Source organism: Ranitomeya imitator, chromosome 2, assembly GCF_032444005.1.
Source record: "Ranitomeya imitator isolate aRanImi1 chromosome 2, aRanImi1.pri, whole genome shotgun sequence".
Lineage (NCBI taxonomy): Eukaryota > Metazoa > Chordata > Amphibia > Anura > Dendrobatidae > Ranitomeya > Ranitomeya imitator.
In genome coordinates, this window is record NC_091283.1 from 359,339,881 (window position 1) to 359,364,556 (window position 24,676).

The following is a 24,676-nucleotide window of genomic DNA, read 5'->3' on the forward strand; positions in this document are numbered from 1 at the left end:
TGGTGCACCTGGTGGTCCTGAACGAGTGGGTACCCTGTGTGCTCGTTCTATGGCAAAAAACGATGTCAAGGCTTCCTTTGCTGAAAATCTCTAGCAGCCAGGATTCAAAGAATACGACAGAATCTGGACCTTCCTCCTTTTCTGGAACCTCCACAATATCTAAATTATTTCTTCTTGACTTATTCTCCAAGTCATCCACTTTGTTAAGAAGCCTATTGATGTTTTGTTTATTTTAACATCTTTCTGTATACCACACTCACTCTTTTCTTCACCTCCCCCACCCTTTCATTAGATTGTGCATGTCCTACTTTATTCATTTAATGTCCTCTTGGATATCTCCCACTTGCTGCCCGAGGCCATCTAAGACAGAGCTGCAGCCATTTATAGCTGTGTAGACATCTTTTGAGAGTTGGCTCTTTATAGTCTTGTATTTGTAGTTGTATGCAATTGATCCTTCAGGTGGTCTGACTCAGCCTCTCTTATTTGTTATGCTCCTCTGTGTCTCCTCATTACTCTCCCCATCATCCATCTCCTCCAGTACCTGCCCAGGCATGTGTTTCACAGGATGTCTGGGAGAGTCACCCACTGCTCTTGCAAATCTCCCCAGCTTGATTGTTGCCATCTCTGCTGCTCTGTCACTGCCAAAGGTTTTGTGAGGAGGTGCCATCTTGGAGATCTCACTATCACGATCTCTCTCTTTCTGGCTCCTGCTTCGAGTCATCTCAACTTCTAGCTTGTACATACTGCTTCCCCTTTGGTTCTGGACACCTTCACACAGGTCCGGGACCGGTTCTGAGAAGGTATGCTGGGTCAATGCTGTTACTTAGACTGGATGCTCAGCTCCAGATTTCAGCTTCACATGGCAGTCAGGACACGCCCCCCGATATTTTGCTTTTCAAGAGCCTTTGAGTTACTAATATTGTGGAAACTTCTATATTTCTACTGACAGATGATGGACCTGAGTGGGAACTATTTTTTTGCGGGATGAGTAGAAGTTTTTATTTGTATCATTTTCACCTACGTAACATTTTTTTGGTGGCTTTTTATTCTAATATTTGGGGGCACTTTGAAAAAAACAGTTAAACACCATGCTCCACTGGTTCATGAGGACTATTAGACTGTGATCTGTCATTGTCTAAAGGTACCGTCACACTTAGCGACGCTGCAGCGATACCGACAACGATCCGGATCGCTGCAGCGTCGCTGTTTGGTCGCTGGAGAGCTGTCACACAGACAGCTCTCCAGCGACCAACGATCCCGAGGTCCCCGGTAACCAGGGTAAACATCGGGTAACTAAGCGCAGGGCCGCGCTTAGTAACCCGATGTTTACCCTGGTTACCAGCGTAAAAAAACAAACAGTACATACTTACATTCAGCTGTCTGTCCCTTGCCGTCTGGTTCCTGCACTGACTGCTGGCCGTAAAGTGAAAGTGAAAGCACAGCACAGCGGTGAGTCACACAGCGGTGACTCACCGCTGTGGCTGTGCTCTGCTTTCACTTTACGGCCAGCAGTCAGTGCAGGAACCAGACGGCAAGGGACAGACAGCTGAATGTAAGTATGTACTGTTTGTTTTTTTACGCTGGTAACCAGGGTAAACATCGGGTTACTAAGCGCGGCCCTGCGCTTAGTTACCCGATGTTTACCCTGGTTACCAGTGAAGACATCGCTGAATCGGTGTCACACACGCCGATTCAGCGATGTCTACGGGGAATCCAGCGACGAAATAAAGTTCTGGACTTTCTTCCCCGACCAGCGATCTCCCAGCAGGGGCCTGATCGCTGCTGCCTGTCACACTGGACGATATCGCTAGCGAGGACGCTGCAACGTCACGGATCGCTAGCGATATCGTCTAGTGTGACAGTACCTTTAGTGAATAATTCAATTGGCATTTTAATTAGAAATGTTCAAAAATATACATTTCAAGGATATTTTATTCAAAAATAATAATTGGTTTTATTTGTTGGCAGATGACGGTGCCAGGACATCAGAGGGACAGCTGACATCTTCAGTTTTTAAATTAGATGACCCTGAGATTACACAGGATATAGCTGAAGTGAATGTCATTACTCACAGCAAAGATCAATCATCTGTTCCTGTGAAACAGGTCCTATCTTCTGATTCATTACAGACTACTAAGAAATATAAAAGTCACCAAAGAGGCATTAAAAAGCAAACTGCTCTTCAAGCAGAGAAGATATTTTCACATTCAGAACATGGAAATAGTTTTCCCCTCAAAACATCTTTAGTTGAACATCAAAAAATTCACACAGAGGAGAAGAGATTTTCTTGTTCCAACTGTGGGCAATATTTTATTAGGCATGAAAGAATTCACATTTGGGAGAAGCCATATTCATGTTCATAATGTAGAAAATATATATATTTTTTTTTACAGAAATCAGTTCTTGTTAATTAACTGTGATATCATACTTGTATTCACATCTTATCTTACATCACAGAACTCTCACAGAGGAGAAACTATATTTATTTTCAGAATGTGGGAAATATTTTGACTGGAAATCGACTTTTGTTGAGCACCAGAAAATTCACACAGGGGGGAAGCCATTTTCAAGTTCATAATGTGGGAGATCTTTTATCTGGAAATCTGTTCTTGTTTAGCACCTGAGAACTCACACAGGGGAGAAGCCTTTTTCATGTTCATATTGTGGCAAAGTTTTAAGCAAAATTGATACCGTCTTAAATATCAAAAATCCCACTTGTGGAGAAAGCATTATCATACCTAGAATATGACTTTTGCGGGGGGCAATTATGTATTTTGACAAATTGTACAAAAAACATATTACACTAAATAAGAAAGGGATTTTACTTTAGAACTTGCGATATTGCAGTTCCCAAGCTCCTGAAGCCAAGAAAAAGTCATGGAAATTCTGAGCTGCCAATCCTTGCTGTTATGTAGACTTTTGTAGATGAAGTATCTTCTGTCTCAGCTCGTTATGTCTTTGAACACATTTTCTATGATTTTAAATGCTTTTTCTTTTTAATCCAAACTGGTATTTGAGAGCACAAATAAAATGGTGAGAAAATGAGACATGATATTTTTTATCATGTTTTTTACAAAAGGAAATTATACTAAAATGTCTCTAATCACCTATTCTCTTCTCCCAAAGCAAAATGGGGGCATACAATTATATATACATCTAAACAGAGACCTCATTACTCAGGAAGTAGTATCGCTTTTGTGCCATCAATCTTCAAGTACCAGAACATTTGTTATTTTTCCTAACTACCATAGCAACAATCGGCACCCTGCAATCACATAGCGAGATGCTAATGCAACATTTAACCACCTTGTTGAGATGGTCGCTATTGAACACAGTATCATAGGACTTAAACAACCCATGCAATTAGTATTATGTAATAGTATGTGACAGTCAGAAAACTGCCTCCACATCATAATTTTCCAGCAAATCATAAATGCTAAATCTTCACTATGTTTCTTTCTATGTTTTTCCTTTGTCCATTAATTGCGTTATTACACAGGATCCATTATGATGTTACATTTTTCTTCCCATTCAGATTCCTACAGTTTCGGATCTTCTATACAAAAACATTTTTCTGATTTACCCATCAAGGATGGATATAGACAAGAACAAAATGCAGGAGAGGATATTACACTTCACCCTAGAGATCCTCTTCCGGCTTACTGGAGAGGTGAGAGATTCATATGACATCACATTACTGCATTCTTATCTATGGGAATAACAGATGGACAGATCTGGAGACGTGAGGATTCTGGAAATTTCTGTAGTGATATTTATTAATGTGTCTCTCCATAACCAGGATTACACAGTAGTTAAAAAGGCCTCTAGTGAGCGCTGTCAGGAACCTGTGTCTGAGGAAGGGGGAAGACCCCTGAGCCCAATTACGGCGCCTCCACCTAACCCACTGATCCATGAGGACATCAAAAACCAGAAGATCCTAGAACTTGCCTACAAGATGATTACGCTGCTGACTGGAGAGGTGACATTGCTGGGACATTATATATTATCACTATGAAGGGATCAGGGGGATGACTGTATCATTGTATTTTTCAGGTTTCTATAAGGTGTCAGGATGTCACTATCTATTTCTCCATGGAGGAGTGGGAGTATTTAGAAGAACACAAAGATCTGTACAAGGGCATCATGATGGAGGTTCCCCAGCCCCACACATCACTAGGTAATATATAGGGATAAATACACACAGCCTATAATTATCTGTATGTAAAGAATGAATTCAGTCCCTGTATGTGTTTCCTCCAGTTCTATCCAGTAAGAGCACAACACCAGAGAGATGTCTCCGTCCTCTTCTACAGGTATCTAAACAAGAAAATCCAGATGATGTGTAGACGGCTGTGAAGGTCTTGTGCTCAGTCTTGTTTTATCCACCCGTATTATATGTTTTATACTTGTGTAATGAGAACGGTGGAGATGGCAGGATTAGAGCTGATCACAGATGTGATTTCTCCATCAGTGACTTTTACTATATTTGTTTCAGGGTGAAGATATGACCCATATTAATAGTACAGAGACATATGTGAGGGGTGATGAACAGTGTAAAGAGGAGATCCCTACATATGCCTACCCAGGTGATTAGTAGCCACTAAATGCACAGAAGTCACAGATACTTTTCAGTCACTGGCTGTTATAATACATGTGGAGTACATCTGCAATCCAATGGCTGGAGAAGCATGAGCAGGGAATAGAAAGTGGTAGTTGAAGTTATTGGTTTTAGCCCTAGGAATTGTAAGAACAAGAGAGTAGAGGAGTGTTGAAAGTTTGTGTAAGACAGTTCTCAATAGCTGGAGACTGGAATTAGCCAAAAGGCTCAACACATTATTCAAGCAATGAGTGAGAGTTCCATGTAGCTATAAGTAAATCCAAAAAAGAAACAAGATGGCTTCTGTCATGAACCAGGCAGGAGTTTGGTTCTTGCTATGCTCTCCCAGGTGTGATCATGTAGGGGGTAACTTTCCTCTGCCTTGTTCTGGGATCTGTTTGGCTATTTCTGCCCGCTGCTGTCTGCAGGCAGTGTCAGTTATAGTTCTTGCCCAGGCTTGAGCGGCTGACCCCGTTACTCCCTGATTTGTCCTCTGCCCGTTTGCTCAGATCCCCGTGCTTTCCCTCTCCTGCTACCCCGCTTGACTTAGTATTTGTTCCCCATGCTCTGACCTCCTGGTATCTGATCCTTCTTGACCTCTGACTCTTTTTTTCTTTCTCATGTCTTTGGCATTTTTCTTCCTGTCTGGCTTTTGACTTCTCTGGCTTGCATCTGACCACGTTTATCGCTGCTTCCTCTGGTACTGCGTTTCCTGACCGTTGCCGACTCAGCTTGTCTTACTACTCTCTCGTCACCTTGTGGCGTCTGCGCTGCGGCACTGTAGTGCTACACTGTGAACACAACCTTTCTTCCTCCACCAGCACCCCCTGGTGGAGGCTGTGCACCTCGCTGCGGTAACATTACAGCTTCCATAGGTTTAACATCCGCCCATCTTAGTAAAGGGAGATGACAGAAACACAATAGAAGCCTCTCGTTGTGAGGAGTGAAAAAGCAGCTCAATAATGAAAGTAAATAATGGCAGCCACTAAGGGTCAATTTGCAGTAAGGGAACAGAATCCTGATACCGGCTGTGTTTTCTTTATAAGCGATGTGGTCCAACCATATCATGTGTTGACCATTCTGCCTCCATACCACAACATTCTTCTTCAACCAAAACTGTTCAAATTAATGTGGGTATTGAAAGCCCTGTACTATAGTGTTTACAACCTGTAGGATCCTCCTACTCCCTAGAGTCAGAAGATGCTGACCCTTACCTTCCCAGATCTGTAAACTACAAAGCCATATGACAGCGCACATTAAATGTGCCGAAAAGTTAGAAGCTCAAAAATATTATTTGTATGGTGGACTTCTAACAAAAGGCAAACGCTAATGTTGCTGTTGCCTTCCTAGAATCCTGGCATCATATAGAATAAATCTACCTTCTCTCATTTCTGTGCTGCTGAATGTGCTCATATGGTCCCTACAAGACCAGGTCCAGTCTCTGTCCAAACTTCACTTTTATGATCAACGACATTAAATGTACAGTGAGGGCCAAGTATGAATTTCTCTACAATAGCAAGAGTTTCTTTTGCCTTTTTTTTTGGTTGGTTTCTCTCCAGATGTTTTTCCATTTTCCCTTTTGGCACTGTCCTATCACATTTCAGGATGGTCTTTATATGTTCACCTTTCACTTGCCTCACTTGCTGGCTAGACGTCCATGTGGATTGGTGTTTGGAGTTCCAGGTCCTCAGCTAGGGGTTTACCTTGTCCTGCAAGCCCCAGTTGTTTTTCCTGCTGTGAATCTGTGAGTTTTCCTCCCCAGCCTCTTTCCGTTCTTCTCAATGTTTGGCTGTCTGGTAGATTTGACTTATTCTGGGTTTTTTTTGTTCTCCTTATTTGTCTCTGTCTATCTCTTGCGAACTTTTGTGAACTTGTTTTAATTTTTTTTACCCTGGATTTTGCTATCTTTCTCTTTTTGAATTTGTGTTGCATCCTCCCCTGTGGTTCATCAGGAGGTACGAGAAACCCCTCGACAGCCTTTTAGAGAGCTAGGTCCGAGGAGTGAAATTGCAAACATGCCATTTTATTACCCAAGACATCGTGCCCAGATTGTGCTCCAGGAGACACGCACACTATAAATTGTTAAGTAGGTTCTTCTCACTTCAGCAATGCCAAATACATAAATGCTAAATGTGGTTTGGGCACAATACAAGGCTCAGAAGCAAGAGAGAGATTTGTCTTTTGGAAATTAGATTTTGCTCACTTGGTTTATGGAAGCCACGCTGCTTTTCAAGAACCTTTGAGTTACTGATAATGTGGAAACCTCTTTTTCCATTGACAGATGATGGGCCTGAGTGGGGACTTATTTTTTTGTGGGGTGAGTAGAAGTTTTTATTGGTATCATTTTTGCCTTCAAAACATTTTTTGGTGGCTTTTTATTCCAATATTTGGAGGCAGAATAAATTAACAGTTGAATACCACACTTTACTCATTCACGCCATGAGGTCTATTAGACTGTCATTGTCATTGTATTAGTAAATAATTCAATGGACATTTTAATTAGAAATGTTCAAAAATATAAATTTCATGGATATTTTATTCAAAAATAATAATTGTTTTACTTTTTGGCAGATGACTGTACCAGGAGATCAGAGGGACAACTGACATCAGTTTTTAAATCAGATGACCCTGAGTTTACACAGGATGCAATTGAGGTGAATGCCATTACTCCAGTTATAGCATCCCTTCACAGCAAAGATCTATCATCTGATCCTTTGAAACAGGTCCTATCTTCTGATTCATTTCTAACTAGTAAGAAAAATAAAAGTCACAAAAGAGGCGTTCAAAAGCAAACTGCTCTTAAAGCAAAGAAGATATTTTCATATTCAGAACATGGAAATAGATTTTCCCTCAAACCGTCTTTTGTTAAACATCCAAAAATTTACACAGAGGAGAAGAGATTTTCTTGTTCCAACTGTGGGAGATATTTTAACCTGAAATCAGATCTTATTAGGCATGAGAAAATTCATACTGGGGAGAAGCCACATTCGTGTTCAGAATGTGGGAGATCTTTTATACGTAAATCTGTTCTTGTTAAGCACCAGAGAACTCACACAGGGGAGAAGCCTTTTTCGTGTTCAGAATGTGGGAAATGTTTTTTACAGAAATCAGTTCTTGTTAATCACCAGAGATATCACACACGGGAGAAGCCATACTCGTGTTCAGAATGTGGGAAATGTTTTACAGATAAATCAAATCATATTGCACACCAGAGAACTCACACAGGGATGAAACAATATTTATGTTCAGAATGTGGGAAATATTTTGGCCGGAAATCGACTCTTGTTAAGCACCAAAGAATTCACACAGGGGAGAAGCCGTTTTTATGTTCAGAATGTGGGAGATCTTTTATCCGGAAATCTGTTCTTGTTGAGCACCTGAGAACCCACACGGGGAAGAAGCCTTTTTCATGTTCAGAATGTGGGAAAGGTTATGCAGATAAATCATGTTTTGTTAAACATCAGAGAAGTCACACAGATGAGAAGCCTTTTTCATGTTCAAATTGTGGGAGAAGTTTTACAGATAAATCACATCTTATCTCACATCAGAGAACTCACACAAGGGAGAAACAACATTTATGTTCAGAATGTGGGAAATATTTTCATTTGAAATCGACTCTTGTTAAGCACCAGAGAATTCACACAGGGGAGAAGCCGTTTTCATGTTCAGAATGTGGGAGAAGTTTTACAGAGAAATCATATCTTATCTCACATCAGAGAACTCACACAGGGGAGAAACAATATTTATGTTCAGAGTGTGGGAAATATTTTGACCGGAAATCATCTTTTGTTAAGCACCAGAGAATTCACACAGGGGAGAAGCCGTTTTCTTGTTCAGAATGTGTGAGAACCTTTACAGAGAAATCACATCTTATCTCACATCAGAGAACTCACACAGGTGAGAAACAGTATTTATGTTCAGAATGTGGGAAATATTTTGACCGTAAATCAACTCTTGTTAAGCACCAGAGAATTCACACAGGGGAGAAGCCATTTTCATGCTCAGAATGTGGGAGATCTTTTATCCGGAAATCTGTTCTTGTTATGCACCAGAGAATTCACACCAGAGAGAAACCGTTTTTATGTTCAGAATGTGGGAGATGTTTTATCCGGAAATCTGTTCTTGTTAAGCACCAAAGAACGCACACAGGGGAAAAGCCTTTTTCATGTTCAGAATGTGGGAAAAGTTATGCAGATAAATCATGTTTTGTTAAACACCAGAGAAGTCACAAAGAGGAGAAGCCTTTTTCATGTTCATAATGTGGGAAAGTTTTATCCAAGAATGGTACATTCTTAACCATCAAAAATCCAACACGGGGCGAAGCCATTATCATATTTAGAGTGTGAGAAATTATTTACTTGAAAATCATATTTAGATAACTATCAAAAATAACTTTTACGGGGATGGATTATACATTGTATTGGCAAATTGTACAAAAAACATATAATAGACTAAACAAGAAAGGGAAATTACTTTAAAACTAACCATATTCCAGTTTCCAAGCTTCCGAAGCCAAGAAAAAAGACAAGGAAATTTGAAGTTGCCAATCCTCTCTGTTATGTAAACATTTGGAGATGAAACATCTTCAGCCTCTGCTCTTTATGTCTCGACACAAGGTCTTTGAACACATATGTTATGATTTAAATGTTTTTCTTTTTTATCCAAAACTGTATTATTTGAGAGCACAAATAAAATGGTGGGAAAATTAGCCACTTTTTTCAATCAGATTTTTTTTTATCATGTTTTTTGAAAGAAAATTTACTTACAATAAACTGTTCCTAATCACCTTTTCTCTTCTCCCAAACCAAAATGCCGTGGTAAAGTTATCTATACATCTATACAGAGACCTCAGAGTGTATTTGTGCACTGCTTCACCCATGTAGCGCCTGTAGTTGTTCAGTCTGTATCCTCTCTCATCGGTGTGGACAGACGAAGGTACCTTGACGCAGTCGGTGGTAAGGTATTAGGGCGGAGGTCTGTAATCCGACTAGCTCTTGCTCACCTCCCAACATAGCACACGTGTGAATTTAGCAGAAGTTAAAGGGATCCAGAGCTTCAGGACAGGTAAGTATAACCCGGTCATGAACCCGTCTCTCCCCCAAAGCCCTCCCTCTTGGTTCCCACTCCTTCCCCTTCTGTGTTCTTTTTTGGGGTGGTCATTACCAGAGGCTGCACAACTCTGGAGGAGAGAAGGGGACTGTCTTTGTTCAGGGGCCAGGTGCTGCTGCTGGTTGTCCTGCTTGCCTATGTGCTCCCGGTGACCTTAGTTGGTCAGGGTTAGACTGGTGGTGGGTGGGAGTGGGGCCCTGCCGCGCTGCTGCCTGGGTACCAACAGGTGTCTCTCAGCTCTTTGCGGGCCGGGCGGTATCTGGCGGTAGTGTAGGTCTGGCTTTAGAGGCAGAAATTGGGCATGTGTGGGTGTGGCCATAGGTGCGCTTGGCCAAACAGCTGGCGTGATAGTTCAGCTAATCATCGGGCTGGATATTTCCAGCCATTCGGCGGCCAGGTTACCCCGGCCTATCAGCGTGGCCAGTCTTCCAGCCAATCAGCAGCGGTGTTTCAGCACGCCAGGTACCCACCCCTCTGACTCCATCCTTTCCTTTTCCTGGCTATAGTATTCAGAGGGAAATTCGTAGTTAAAATTCCATGCTGCCACTGGGACGAACTTCAGGAGAATGTAGTCGATTCACAGTGGTTTTATTCATGAATATGAATAAATCCACTGTGAATCAACTACATTCTCCTGAAATTCATCCCAACGGCAGCGCGGACTTTTAACAATGAATTTCCCTCTGAATACAGTACTTTGTCTGGTCATTGAAGACCTGTGGATCTGCAGCAGCCGCTATCTTTATGCTATTATCTCATCCTAACCAGGTGAGCAAATTTGGTGTATATTCTCTTCTGTGTAACGTGGATAAGACCCTATTGCGCTCTTTGTCTTCCAATTTTTTGCAATACTTTTTCTGGTTATGGCAAAGCACTGTTAAATGGTGTGAGGCACAGAAGTACCTCGGCGTCTTCCTCCTTGTTGGTTTGCCTGCTCAGCTGGGGAACACATTCCTCCTCCAACGTAGAAGTGGTAAGCTGATGGCTACTGGGGGCTAATATTAAGCACTCATAAGTTTTTGTCACTGATTAGTGGTGACTTCTATTTTCTTTCTGAGTCTAGAGAGCACCTGCACGCCTGTTAGCGCAGACTGCACTTGTCACTTTCAATGCTTGTGGCATTTGTAACAATTTTCCACTGGGCAGTCTGTGGCCTATTGTACTGCCTGTAGCTCTTCTGCTTCCTTGCTAGTAGCCACATAGAGAATCTAGTTGAGAATCTGTCCTAGATCCATATAAGTTGGAAAAGCTAAAGGAACTGGGGGACAATTTGGTGTCGGTTGTTGACGCCTCTCTAGGTGTAACAGCTTTGCCACCCCCTCCCGTTACCAGAACAGAATTTTTGGTAGGAGGGGTAAGCACATGGCTAGATCATTTTCTAACAATGAGGAAATTATAGAGGGCATGGGAACACCCAGACAAACAATTTTAAAAGCGTAGCCATATGAGGCGTTATATCCCTTCCCAACAGAGAGGGTGGCCTCTTGGTCTACTTCACTGATGATAGATACGCCGGTGTCTCGCTTATCTCAAATGACTGTTCTACCTGTGAGGATCTGAAGTTGTGGGTAAGGCTAGGGTCACATTGCGTTAGTGGCAGTAAGCTAATGGGATCCGTTACACAGCGCCACTAACGCAATGTAACGGGTCTGTTAGCGCTGCCATTGACAGCAATGTAACTAACGCATCGCTAACGTATGCCATTTCTGGCATGCGCTAGCGATGTCCCGTTAGTTTCGGACGGACCTCGAACGCTGCTTGCAGCGGACATCTGCGCTAGCGGGTTTGCCAAACGCGATCCCTTTTGGGACATTGCGTTAGTGCAGTACATTAGCGTATGCGCTAAACGGATTGCCCTAATGCAATGTGAACCTAGCCTTATAAAAATAACCTAGACAGGTTAACAATGCAACTATTTTTTATTCCATACATCAAAAAAGCCATGTAGATGGCCAACATATAATGTCCTCAGTCCACAAGATCCCAATCTGAGATTTGTAGTTCCACTGGCCCCATACCAGGCGATACCCACTGTCTCCCAACTTGTGGTTAGCCCACAGCTTTTGGTATCTCCAGCCGGTATACTATGCAGTCACAGCCTATGTTTCTCCAGATGATGGATATCACGACCGTACCCCTCCAGCCAACAACCAATTACCAAAACTACATAGACCATCCATCCCAGCTGGGATCCTCTCACATCGAAGTAATGTCAACAACTGCCTGATTCAACCCATGTGCCTTTTTTCTCCCTCCCCTTTAAACAGTTTTTTTAAGCTCGCAGAACAAAGCATATTCCATCACATGGGGCTGTATGTGAGACCCCTGTGTTTATGGCTCCCCTGGGTCTACTATCTCCATCCACACAATGGACCTTTAGCAGTCTACTGTCTGGCCTTAGGGTACCGTCACACAGTGGCATTTTGATCGCTACGACGGCACGATTCGTGACGCTCCAGCATCGTAACAATATCGCTCCAGCGTCGTAGACTGCTGTCACACTTTGCAATGTACGACGCTGGAGCGATAATTTCATGACGTATGTGCGATGTAGAAGCCGTTGGTTACTATGCGCACATCGTATACAATATCGTGCACACCTTTGTTACACCATGCGATCATGCCGCCACAGCGGGACACTAGACGACGAAAGAAAGTTTCAAACGATCTGCTACGACGTACGATTCTCAGCGGGGTCCCTGATCGCAGGAGCGTGTCAGACACAGCGAGATTGCTGGAACGTCACGGATATATCGCTGGAACGTCACAAATCGTGCCGTCGTAGCGATCAAAATGCCACTGTGTGACGGTACCCTTAGGTTTACATAAGATCTAGCCTGCTCGTCTTCCTCTGCTTACTGGCAGTGAATGGACACATTGAATCCTTAGGATGAACTGACGAGCATGCAAATCGCTAATAAAACACAGCAAGAAAATATCTAATAAAACACAACAAAACTGGTGCCCTGTGCTGGAAAAAGTATCCGCTCTACGTCCATTTGTCCTATAGTCTTTGGTAAGCGGCCTTATCCTCACATTCCTCCTCCACTTTTTTAAGTATGGACACGAATGTAAGAGGTTTCACCTTCATGAGAACGATATTTTGTATCATTCAATTTCCTCAAGGCATATTCCATGTCATCCTTGTGAATAAACCTCACAGTCCCCACTCCACCGTGGTGTACATTGGCATAGTAGACATCCCCAGCTTGTCTCATATGATCTTTCAGATACTGCCAACTTCCCGATGGGGGAAGCTCTGAGACAAGGACTCTGTATTTAGTTAGCTGGACAGGGGTCTGTTTCTCCTGCGGGATCCTCCCCTGATCCACGGTTGGACCTGGGAAACTACACACATATCTGATGAGAACCAAACTTGTATCCATTGCGTCCATCCCCAGAATGCTGACCCCCAGCTATGGGGATGGTCACTTGGTGGCCTGGTAAATAATGTTTTGGGGGGACAGTATTTGTGCTGACCAGGGTGATGGTAGACCAAGTGTCCCAAAGTCTCTGGGCCTCCTCCCTGATGTAATTTACCTCCTCCAGGTCACATTCCTTCATGGTAACAGTCATTACATTTTGTGCATTACTCACCACTGGCAGGGGAGTAGTCATCATGTTGAGATTGCTCTGTTCCCTCTCAGCTGATGCTGTGTGAACCGATCAATGGCTTTGGGTTACGACATTTTCCCAGTGGCACACCAACCCTGCTCCTAGGTTGTTTCCCAGCAACACATCTACTGGTAGATGCCGTACTACTCCTACATCCACCTTTCCACAACTGTGACCCCAGTCTAAATGTAGTTGGGCCCTCCAAATGTTCAGAGATTCTTCTCCGGCTAAGTTGACTAACATCCTGCTGCTGGGAACATTACACTGGTCCAGTACTAGATGTTCTTTGATCAGTGAGTCACGCAGCCCTGCAGCCTCCATGCCCAGACCGGCTGCAGATGCTAGTTCATGGTTGCTGAGGTGTCCCATCTAGTCCAGGACACTTAATAATAAAAATAATAATCTTTATTTTTATATAGCGCTAACATATTACACAACGCTTTACAGTTTCAACACATTATCATCGCTGTCCCTGATGGGGCTCACAATCTAAATTCCCTATTTATGTCTTTAGAAGGAAACCGGAGTACCTGGAGGAAACCCACGCAAACACGGGAAGAACATACAAACTCCTTGCAGATGTTATCCTTGGTAGGATTTGAAACCAGGACTCCAGCGCTGCAAGGCTGCAGTGCTAACCACTAAGCCACCGTGCTGCCCCCTGTTCTTGTAACACATATGCCTCTTCCTCTTCCAGTCGGGGTAGTGGAATCCTCTCTCCTTCAGAATTCTAGCCCTGTTGTAGCACAGTGTTCACCCGTTGAGGACATGGGGCTAGTGGGGGTACTGCTACATGCACACCCAGATTTTTGCTTAACACTGACGCCCGCTCTATCTCCGGGGCCCGCTCTCCCAGCGCATCCAGCATTCACCTCAGCTCAGTCGGTCGATCCTCCGCCATCTGGATGTCGGCCCTAAGCTGCCCTCCTCATGTGGTTGTTCCTGGTCCCTGACATCCAAGCATTGTTTTATGGTTGCCCAGTTGTCCAACCACTCTAGCTCTCTCTCAGAACAAAGCACTCTCAGCTGCTCCTATTGAGCCTCTTGTAGATGGAGTCTGCCATCTTTTCTACCAAGTCACCGCTCAGTAACTTTCCCTGGTATGCTGTCCAGAGATAGGTGTTCCCACCAGCTGCCACCACTTGTGAGGATCTGAGGTTGTGGGTTATAAAAATCACCTAGACAGGTTAACGATGCAACTATTTTTTATTCCATACATGCATGGTTGTACAAAAAAATCCTTGTAGATGGCCAACATACAATGTCCTCAGTCCAAAAGTTCCTAATTTGAGATTTGTAGTTTCTCTGGCCCCATACCAGGCGATACCCACTGTCTCCCAACTTTTGGTTGGCCCACAGCTTTTGGTATCTCCAGCCGGAATAGTGTGCAGTCACAGCCTATGTTCCTCCAGAAGATGGATATCATGACTAGCTCATGGATACCCCTCCAGCCAACAACCAATCTCCAAAACTTCATAGACCGTCACTCCAACAACTGCCTGATTCAGCCCATGTGGTTTTTCCTCCCTCCCCCTTAAACAATTTTCTTTAGCTCACATAACAAAGCATATTCTATCACATGAGACCCCCTGCGGTGATAGTTCCTCTGGGATGATTGCTTTACATTTACCTTTAGCAGTCTACTGCCTGACTTTAGGTTTACATAAGATTTTACTGCTTGTCTTCCCCTGCACTGAATGGAAATAATTCCTGAGGATGAACTGATGAGGAAGCAAATCATTAATAAAACACAACAAGAAGATATCTAATTAAATACAACAAAACCAGTGCTTTGTGTTGGAAAAAGTCTCCGCTCTATGTCCATTTGTCCTATAGTCTTTAGTGAGCGGCCACATCCTCATACTAACACTTGCCGAGATTGCAGCACTTAAGGATTTCATGGATAGAAGGCTGTTTCCCAAGATCTGGAATTATCAAAGATCGCGGAGCAGATTGTACAGAGAGTAAAGGATCTCTGTTCAGCATCCTTAGATGCGGCGGAGTTATCTGCCAAGGCGGCAAGTAATTGGTGGTACAGGCTGGAAAAAGTAGCACAGGCAAATAAGTGTCTTTAATATTTACCAAAGAAAGAAATTCCCCGTCTTCCATGGATGCGACCACTGAACAGAGCGACTCCATTTTGGAGTGCGTTAACGCATGTGTTGAACGGGCTGCTGTTAACGCAATGTGAACATAGCCTTACACAGTATATAACAAGAGAGGGTGCTAAATACTAAGGGATGGCGCTATATATAGCAAGAGGGGATGCTAAATACTAAGGGATTGCGCTATGCATAACAAGACAGGACACTATATGCTTAGGGACTGTGTAATATCGGTATATTTGTGTATATGTATATATGTATATATATATATATATATATATATATATATATATATATATATATATATATATTTTCCCGATATTACAAACTGCATTATACATAATAAGTTTTTTTTTTTTTTTTACAAACAAGAGTATTACTTCCATCTCTTTGCAAGTAAAATTGCATCTACATGGAAAGTTAATCATGAACGTATATTCTTAACATATATTTCAGTGTAAACAGGCTGCCGATTACCAAATGAATGTTTGGCATCACAAAATATCAATTACACTATATGGAGAGCATTATACAATATGGAGAATAATGAGGTATGCATTACACTATATGGAGGACTATGTGGAGTGTATTTTACTATATTGAGGACTATGGGGAGTGCATTACACTATATGGAAGACTATGGGGAGTGCATTATACTATGTGGATGACTATGGGGAGTGTATTATACTATATGGAAGACTATGGGGAGTGCATTATACTATGTGGAGGACTATGGGGAGTGTATTATAATATATGGAAGACTGGGGAGTGCATTATACTATGTGAATGACTATGGGGAGTGTATTATACTATATGGAAGACTATGGGGAGTGCATTATACTATGTGGAGGACTATGGGGAGTGTATTATACTATATGGAAGACTATAGGGAGTGCATTATACTATGTGGAGGACTATGGGGAGTGTATTATAATATATGGAAGACTGGGGAGTGCATTACACTATATGGAAGATTATGGGGAGTGTATTCTACTATATGGAAGACTATAGGGAGTGTATTCTACTATATGGAAGACTATAGGGAGTGCATTAAACAATGTGGAGGACTATGGGGAGTGTATTATAATATATGGAAGACTATGGGGAGTGCATTACACTATATGGAAGACTATGGGGAGTGCATTATACTATATGGAGGACTATGGGGAGTGTATTATACTATATGGAAGACTATGGGGAGTGCATTATTGTTATGATCTGGTGGCCTTGGAGCAGCATGAGACGTACTCTGGAGAAGGTGGTCCCTGTACTGACCGCAAACCCTGAACCTAGCAGCGCAACTAGAAATAGCCGTGGGGGGTACCTAACACTCCCTAGACCCCTCGACACAGCCTAAGATCTAACTTCCCCTAAAGACAGAAACAGGAAACCTAGCTTGCCTCAGAGAAAATCCCCAAAGGATAGAAAGCCCCCCACAAATATTAACTGTGAGAGGAGAGGGAAATAACATACGCAGATATGAAATCAGATTTTAGCATAGGAGGCCATACTAGCTAAAAAGAAAGGATAGAACAGAGTACTATGCGGTCAGTATAAAAACACTAGAAAATATCCAAAATACGGATCACCACATCTGACTAAAGACATGGGGGGTATATCTGCATCTCCAGAGAAATAGCTAGGCTGCAAAAAATCCTTCACAGACCAAGCTGGACAAAACAAAAACATGAAAATGCACAGAACTATAAGGTCCACTGCAGGTGGACAGCAAAAACAAAGCCAGGACTTATCTTTGTAGAAAAACACAGCAAACTGGAGAAACCAGCAGGGAAGTGAATCCTTCAAGAACAATGGACAACTGGCACTGACCAAAGGATCCAGCAAAGCTATATACCCCAGTCAGTTTTGCAATTAGTAGATACACCTGTCCACTCCTGCAGTCCAGGCACAACTGCATTAACCTCTACAACCACCGGAGGGAGCCCAAAAGCTGAATTCACAACACATTATACTATGTGGAGGACTATGGGGAGTGTATTATACTATATGGAGGACTTTGGGGAGTGTATTCTACTATATGGAAGACTAGGGAGTGCATTATACTATGTGGAGGACTATGGGGAGTGTATTATAATATATGGAAGACTATGGGGAGTGCATTACACTATATGGAAGACTATGGGGAGTGCATTTTACTATGTGGAGGACTATGGTGAGTGTATTATACTATATGGAAGACTATGGGGAGTGCATGATACTATGTGGAGGACTATGGGGAACATAATACTAAACAAGCAAAATGCTGCCTATTCATTGAGTGACTTGGTTGTTTATACTGCACCAAATATCATTGTTCTCAGCAGTACATCACCCGGTGAAAACTGCAGATAACATGTTACTGTATGGGGACAGATTGATCTACTAGTGATCGTTCAGTCATCATCATTGTTCCTCAGTTGGTGTAAAGAGGCTGGGAAACAAGCGTTGAATGAGTTCAGTATTGTTGATCACGCTCGTTTAAAGGCCTGAAATCAGCGCTTGTAAATACAGCCAAAATCTTTGTGTAATGGTACAATATGTGAGCATTTGGGGCCCGACTTTAAACTTTTGACTAGGGCCCCTCTTTGTCTAAAACCAGTCCTGTGTACATGGCACTGCTCCATACACGTCATACACACATGGCTCTGCTCTACACATTTTGTACACACATGGCTCCGCTGCGCATGTCTCGAACACATATCATGCACAAGCAGCTCTGCTCCATACACCCATGGCTCCTCTCCATACACCCCGTACACACACGGCTTCGCTCCGTACACCTCGTACACACACCGCTCCGCTCCGTACACCTCGTACACACGTAGTTTCTCTCCATACACCGCGTACACACACAGCTCTACTCTGTACACCTCGTACACACGTGGCTCCGCTCCGTACAGCTCCGCTCTATACAGGGGCGGATTAGCAGAGGGTCAATCTGTGCGGTAGCCCAGGGCCCCCCCACACCACTGGGCCCTGGGCTACTGCACAGATTGACCCTCTGCTAATCCGCCCGAGTGTGACTGCCCGCCGGCATTTATGTGCCCCCAGACCCGGTGGGCAGAGAGAGGGGGCCACATCGGGCCCCTTCTCATCTGCTCACCGGGCCCCTTCCGGTGCTGCGGCGGTTTCCTATTGACGTGCGGGCGTGCGCCCGCACGTCAATAGTTAACAACAGTCGCCAGCCAATTGGAGGCTGGCAGCTGAAGTCGGCCGCAGCGCACACGTCGCCAGCGTCTGACGTCATTGTCAGTCACCGGCGAGTGTGCGCTGCTGGAGGGAGCTTGCCGCTGGAGCGCACAGGTCAGGTGAGGAGACTCTTTGTTTTTTTGTTTTGTTTTTCGATAACGGTGGACACACTGGGGGCAATGCTGGAGGACACACTGGGGCAGATGATTGCTGGAGACACTGGGCAATGCTGGAGACACTGGGGCAGATTGATGGACACACTGGGACAATGCTGGAGGACACACTGGGGAAGATTGCTGGAGACACTGGGGCAATGCTGGAGACACTGGGGCAGATTGCTGGACACACTGGGGGCAATGCCTGAGGACACACTGGGGCAGATGATTGCTGGAGACACTGGGGCAATGCTGGAGACACTGGGGCAATGCTGGAGACACTGGGGCAATGCTGGAGGACACTGGGGCAATGCTGGAGACACTGGGGCAGATTGCTGGAGACACTGGGGCAATGCTGGAGGACACTGGGGCAGATTGCTGGAGATACTGGGGCAGATTGCTGGAGACACTGGGGCAGGTTCCTGGAGACACTGGGGCAATGCTGGAGACACTGGGGCAGATTGCTGGACACACTGGGGGCAATGCTGGAGGACACACTGGGGCAGATGATTGCTGGAGACACTGGGGCAATGCTGGAGACACGGGCAGATTGCTGGAGACACTGGGGCAATGCTGGAGGACACTGGGGCAGATTGCTGGAGACACTGGGGCAATGCTGGATACACTGGGGCAATGCTTGATACACTGGGGCAATGCTGGAAACACTGGGGCAGATTGCTGGAGACATTGGGGCAATGCTGGAGACACTGGGGCAATGCTGGACACACTGGGACAGATTGCTGGACGCACTGTGTGCAATGCTGGACAATTGGACATACTGGGGCAGATTGCTGGACACACTGGGGGCAATGCTGGACATACTGGGGCAGATTGCTGGACACACTGGTGGTAATATGCTGGACACACTGGGGCAGATTGCTGGACACACTGGGGGCAATGCTGGACACACTGGGGCAGATTGCTGGACACACTGGGGTCAATATGCTGGAGACACTGTCTGGGGGCAATGCTGGACACACTGGGGCAGATTGCTGGACACTGGGGCAATATGCTGGACATACTGGGGCAGGTTGCTGGACACACTGGGGGTAATATGCTGGACACACTGGGGCAGATTGCTGGACACACTGGGGGCAGGACTGGAGGCATGGGCAGAATGTAGACACGGGGCATGATTGGAGACACGGGGCAGAATGAAAGACATGGGGCAGGATTGGATCATGGGGCAGGATAGATACGATGGAGACAGATGGGGCAGGATGTGGAGATCATGTGGGATAGAATGGATACTCATGAGGGCAGGATGCGAGAACATATGGCTGGAGCCAGGAATGAGACACACGGGGCCAGGGTGGGGAATATTATTACCATAGGGGCTAATTAAGGGATATTATTACTGCAGTGAAGTATTTATTTTATTTTTTGAGGATACTGTTTTAAATGGGGGGCGGTCCTGTTACTGTGCAGAGTGACAGTATATCGCCTTTTTTTCATCATGTGGTGTAATGTAGAAGTTGTGAAAAATTAAGTAATGTGTTCTGCAAGTGGAGCTCAAGATAACTGTGTTATTTCCTGCAGAAACGAGTCCTGGCTGGAAGAAATGATGGCGGTCTGTGCTGGATGAAAGATGATGGATTTCACCTAGCGACGTCACTGGTGAGTCAGTGTTACCTATACACTGACACTTTACACTGTATACTATATACAGAGGTCCTGTGTATAATACCACCAGTGATCTCTGTGTTATCTGTACACAGACACAGCATACTAAGTACAGATCTCCTGTGAATACTGGCACTTATGGTGATAGCATTGTGTTTTTTTAATTTTTTTATTACTGATCAGTATTGTAGTATTCAGTCACTATGTGGTGGTAATATGTGGTCTGGAAATGGTGTTGTTATTTGTCCCTTGTATGTGCTATTTGGTCACAAAGTGGTGGTAATATGTGGTCTTGACATGGTGCGGTGGTATTTGTTCCTTGTATGTGATATTATTGGTCAAAATATACCTAAATTGTATTGCAGATTTTAACAAATATTTAATAGGTTACAGTAGAGTAGGGCCCGGCCATTTTTCTGGAATAATCTTGTTCGGGTATATCATGACCTCCGTCACATGACCCCCGTCACATGACCGGGGGGGCCCACAGTGTCTGGACAGCCCGAGGCCCTGGCTACCCTTAATCCACCCCTGGCTCCGTACACCTCGTACACACACGGCTTCTCTCCATAAACCTCGTATACACATGGCTCTGCTCCGTACACCTCGTACACACACGGCTCCGCTCCGTACACCTCTTACACAAACGGCTCCTCTCCATACACCTCGTATACACACGACTCTGCTCCGTACACCTCGTACACACACGGCTCCGCTCCATACACCTCGTACACACACGGCTCCTCTCCGTACACATCGTACACACACGACTCTGCTCCGTACACCTCGTACACACACGGCTCCGCTCCATACACCTTGTACACACACGGCTCCTCTCCGTACACCTCGTACACACACGGCTCTGCTCCGTACACCTCGTACACACACGGCTCTGCTCCGTACACCTCTTACACACACGGCTCCGCTCCGTACACCTCATACACACACGGCTCTGCTCCGTACACCTCGTATACACGCGGCTCCGCTCCGTACACCTCGTACACACACGGCTCCGCTCCGTACACCTCGTACACACACGGCTCCGCTCCGTACACCTCGTACACACACGGCTCCTCTCCGTACACCTCGTACACACACGGCTCCGCTCCGTACACCTCATACACACACGGCTCTGCTCCGTACACCTCGTGCACACACGGCTCCGCTCCGTACATCTCGTACACACACGACTCTTTCCGTACACACGCGGTTCTGCTACATCCACACTGTAAACCCCTCCTGACCCCACACATAAATTTCCCCTCATCCAGCACCATGACAACCAGCACAGCAGAGTCCTGCATACACTGAGGCCCCTGATCATGTGACCCCTGGCTCCTCCCCTCCTGTGACCTCATCACAGGTCCTGTGCGCACAGTGCAGCCATATATGTGGTGTGCGGCTCTGCAGGTGGAGGTAGGTGCTGGAGATTCCCCATTACTGGACAGGGGGGGGGGGGGCATGGACAATGCACCGATAACATTTAATAACATGTATTTGGTGAGCAGTGGACAGACGGTCGCTCCTCTATTGTCTCTTAGTAATAAATACAATTACTGTGATAATGATGTATAGAGAATATTCGTTGTACGACTTTTCCACAATAATATCTTATAACTTGGGAGGAAATATCACATTTATGCCATTAGACTCCAAATACCACGACATTTGCTATTTTTTCTGGCTGCCATGGTAACAATCGACGCCCTGCGATCACATAGCGAGATGCTGATGTAACGTGTAACCACTTGGATGAGACGGTCACTATTAACCACAGTATCTGAGGGGTTAAACAACCCGTGCTATTAGCATCATGTAATAGTATGGGTGACGGTGAGAAAACAGCCTCCGCATCGCGCTATACCGTAACGGCAAAGATCAGGGAGAGAAGAAAGGAATCTTCCAACAGTCGATATATATAAATATAAGTATTTCACCACAGTGCTGGGAATCAGGACAGAAAGCGATCGGTTACGTTTCAACCCGTCAAGGTCTTTTTCAAACCCCGCTAAAGGTAAAGGGAAAAATATCTACAAAATTACTGTGCTGTACAATATATACAGTGAGTCATGGCAGGCAATGCATGAACATATAGCTAAAAATAAATACCAGAGCAAAAACGCAATAATAATCTTCAAGGCAGTATGCGTCTTTAAGTCTTCAATGACCGCCAATGCACTTTTTAACAGCGCTGAGGAATAAGGGAAGAGGGGGCCAATTAAAGCTTTAAATAACAATGTCAATCGCGACAGCGGTTTTTAAGTTGTAAGGGGGTCAGAAGACCCTCTTAGTAACCATCGGACTCCTGCAGTGAGAATCGTGGGTCCCGATGGTACCCTGAGGTTATGTGATTCCCAGGGTACGGTGGCCTGTGAGATCCAGCTACTGTATAAGCTGGGTCTCACAGGCTGAGTCAGTGACTCACTGGCTGCTCTCATGCACTGCAGTACACGTGTACTGTAGTGTATGAGATCTGTGTCCAAACAGAAAATTAAACATGTCCCACTGTGGGACTAAGTAAAAAAGTAAAATAAAATATGTAAAAAAGACACACAAAAGAAGCACGCACAAACCACGAAAAGCCATTTTGCCACACAAAACCCAGCGTTTGTGATAAAACAAAAAAAAAGTGCACATAGTTGGTATCGCAGCGTCTGGAATGACCTGCTCTATAAAACTGGCACGCTATTTATTCCGTATGGCAAATGCCATAAAAAGAATAATAAAAAACACCTAACAAATTTTGCTTGTTCATGTCACAACTCACAAGTGTCGGTCCAGCAGACGACACAACAAACACCAACAAGAGAATGGAAAAAGGAGAGGAAGGCCTTAACAGTAGGGAACGAGGGATGGGGCATCTTCTAACACAGCCTGTGCCTATCCCTAAGCTCGTCTAACGCCCTATGCGGGTCCTTCCCCCTACCGCCGTCACAAGCCTGGTACCTAGCTGTCAACTCACTAAACCCTGGCTAATGCACTGGCCCGCAGGGATGCTAGCCTCACAACTGCAGATGGAACAAACCACAGGGGATAGTGACAAGCACAGGACAGACAAGGTAAGTAAATAGCAGAGGACATGGAAAACAGGACCCCAAACTCCACAGAAGTAGCAGATACAGCGCTGACACTAGAGTTACAAACCTCTAGGCTGGTCTACATAGAATAACTATATTACCAACAGTCATCTGATGCGTCGTGACTATTTAAAAGATGGTGGGTGTGGTCACCACCCATATCAGCTGACATTGAAACTGACATTAACTCTTGCTGGCCCAAAAGTAAAAACCATTAAAGCAGTAGCACAGCTATCCAAAAAACGAGTTGTGACAGTTCATCATACTCACAACAAAAGTGAATAAAAAGCAATCAAAAAGTCGTATGCAGAAAAAAATGATATAAGTGAAAATGCCAAGCCATCCCGCAAAAAAACAAACCCTAATGTGGCTCATTCGGCAAAAAAAAAAAAAAAAGTTACATCTTTCAGAATATGTCGATGCAAATATAAATTCATTTTTATAAAATATTGTTTTTAATCTGTAAAAATAGCAAAGCAAGAAAAAATAAAAATAAATTTGGTATCGTGGTATCGCTAAAATATATAGGGAGGCTATGTGGGGCTCATGCAGTATATAGGGAGGCCGTGTGGGACTCATGCAGTATACATAGGGAGGCTGTGTGGGGCTTATGCTGTATATAGGAAAGCTATGTGGGGCTCATGCAGTATATGGAGATGCTGTGTGGGGCTTATGCTGTATATAGGGAGGCTGTGTGGGGCTCATGCAGTATATAGTGAGGCTGTGTGGGGCTCATGCAGTATATAGGGAGGCTGTGTGGGGCTCATGCAGTGTATATAAGGAGGTCGTGTGGATCATGCAGTATATATAGGGAGGCTATGTGGGGCTCATGCAGTATATATAGGGAGGCTGTGGGGCTCATGCAGTATATAGGGAGGCTGTGTGGGGCTCATGCAGTATATGGACATGCTGTGTGGGGCTTATGCTGTATATAGGGAGGCTGTGTGGGGTTCATGCAGTGTATATAAGGAGGTCGTGTGGATCATGCAGTATATATAGGGAGGCTGTGTGGGGCAAATGCAGTATGTATAGGGAGGCTGTGTGGGGCTCATGCAGTATATATAGGGAGGCTGTGTGGGGTTCATGCAGTGTATATAGAGAGGCTGTGTGGATCATGCAGTATCTATATATATAATTGTCTAAGGGTTTTTCCATCTGTTTGTCCTGGAAATCCCGCGTCTCTGACCAATCAGCGACGGGCACAGT

General features: G+C 44.5%; 2 protein-coding genes across 2 annotated transcripts in view; both read left to right on the plus strand.

The window, feature by feature from the left end:
* The window catches only part of LOC138663809 (zinc finger protein 432-like), a 70,999-nt gene extending 61,677 nt beyond the window's left edge, over positions 1–9,322 (plus strand). Inside the window, exons 7-13 of the mRNA XM_069750150.1 lie at positions 1,969–2,105; positions 3,536–3,670; positions 3,800–3,979; positions 4,054–4,177; positions 4,261–4,313; positions 4,496–4,586; positions 7,169–9,322. Coding sequence (XP_069606251.1) covers positions 1,969–2,105; positions 3,536–3,670; positions 3,800–3,979; positions 4,054–4,177; positions 4,261–4,313; positions 4,496–4,586; positions 7,169–8,856 — 2,408 coding nt within the window. The 3' untranslated portion in view covers positions 8,857–9,322. The remainder of the gene's footprint in view (positions 1–1,968; positions 2,106–3,535; positions 3,671–3,799; positions 3,980–4,053; positions 4,178–4,260; positions 4,314–4,495; positions 4,587–7,168) is intronic.
* Positions 9,323–21,755: 12,433 nt separating this feature from the next.
* LOC138663827 (zinc finger protein 271-like) overlaps positions 21,756–24,676 on the plus strand; it is a 100,924-nt gene continuing 98,003 nt past the window's right edge. Inside the window, exon 1 of the mRNA XM_069750171.1 lies at positions 21,756–21,809. Coding sequence (XP_069606272.1) covers positions 21,783–21,809 — 27 coding nt within the window. The 5' untranslated portion in view covers positions 21,756–21,782. The remainder of the gene's footprint in view (positions 21,810–24,676) is intronic.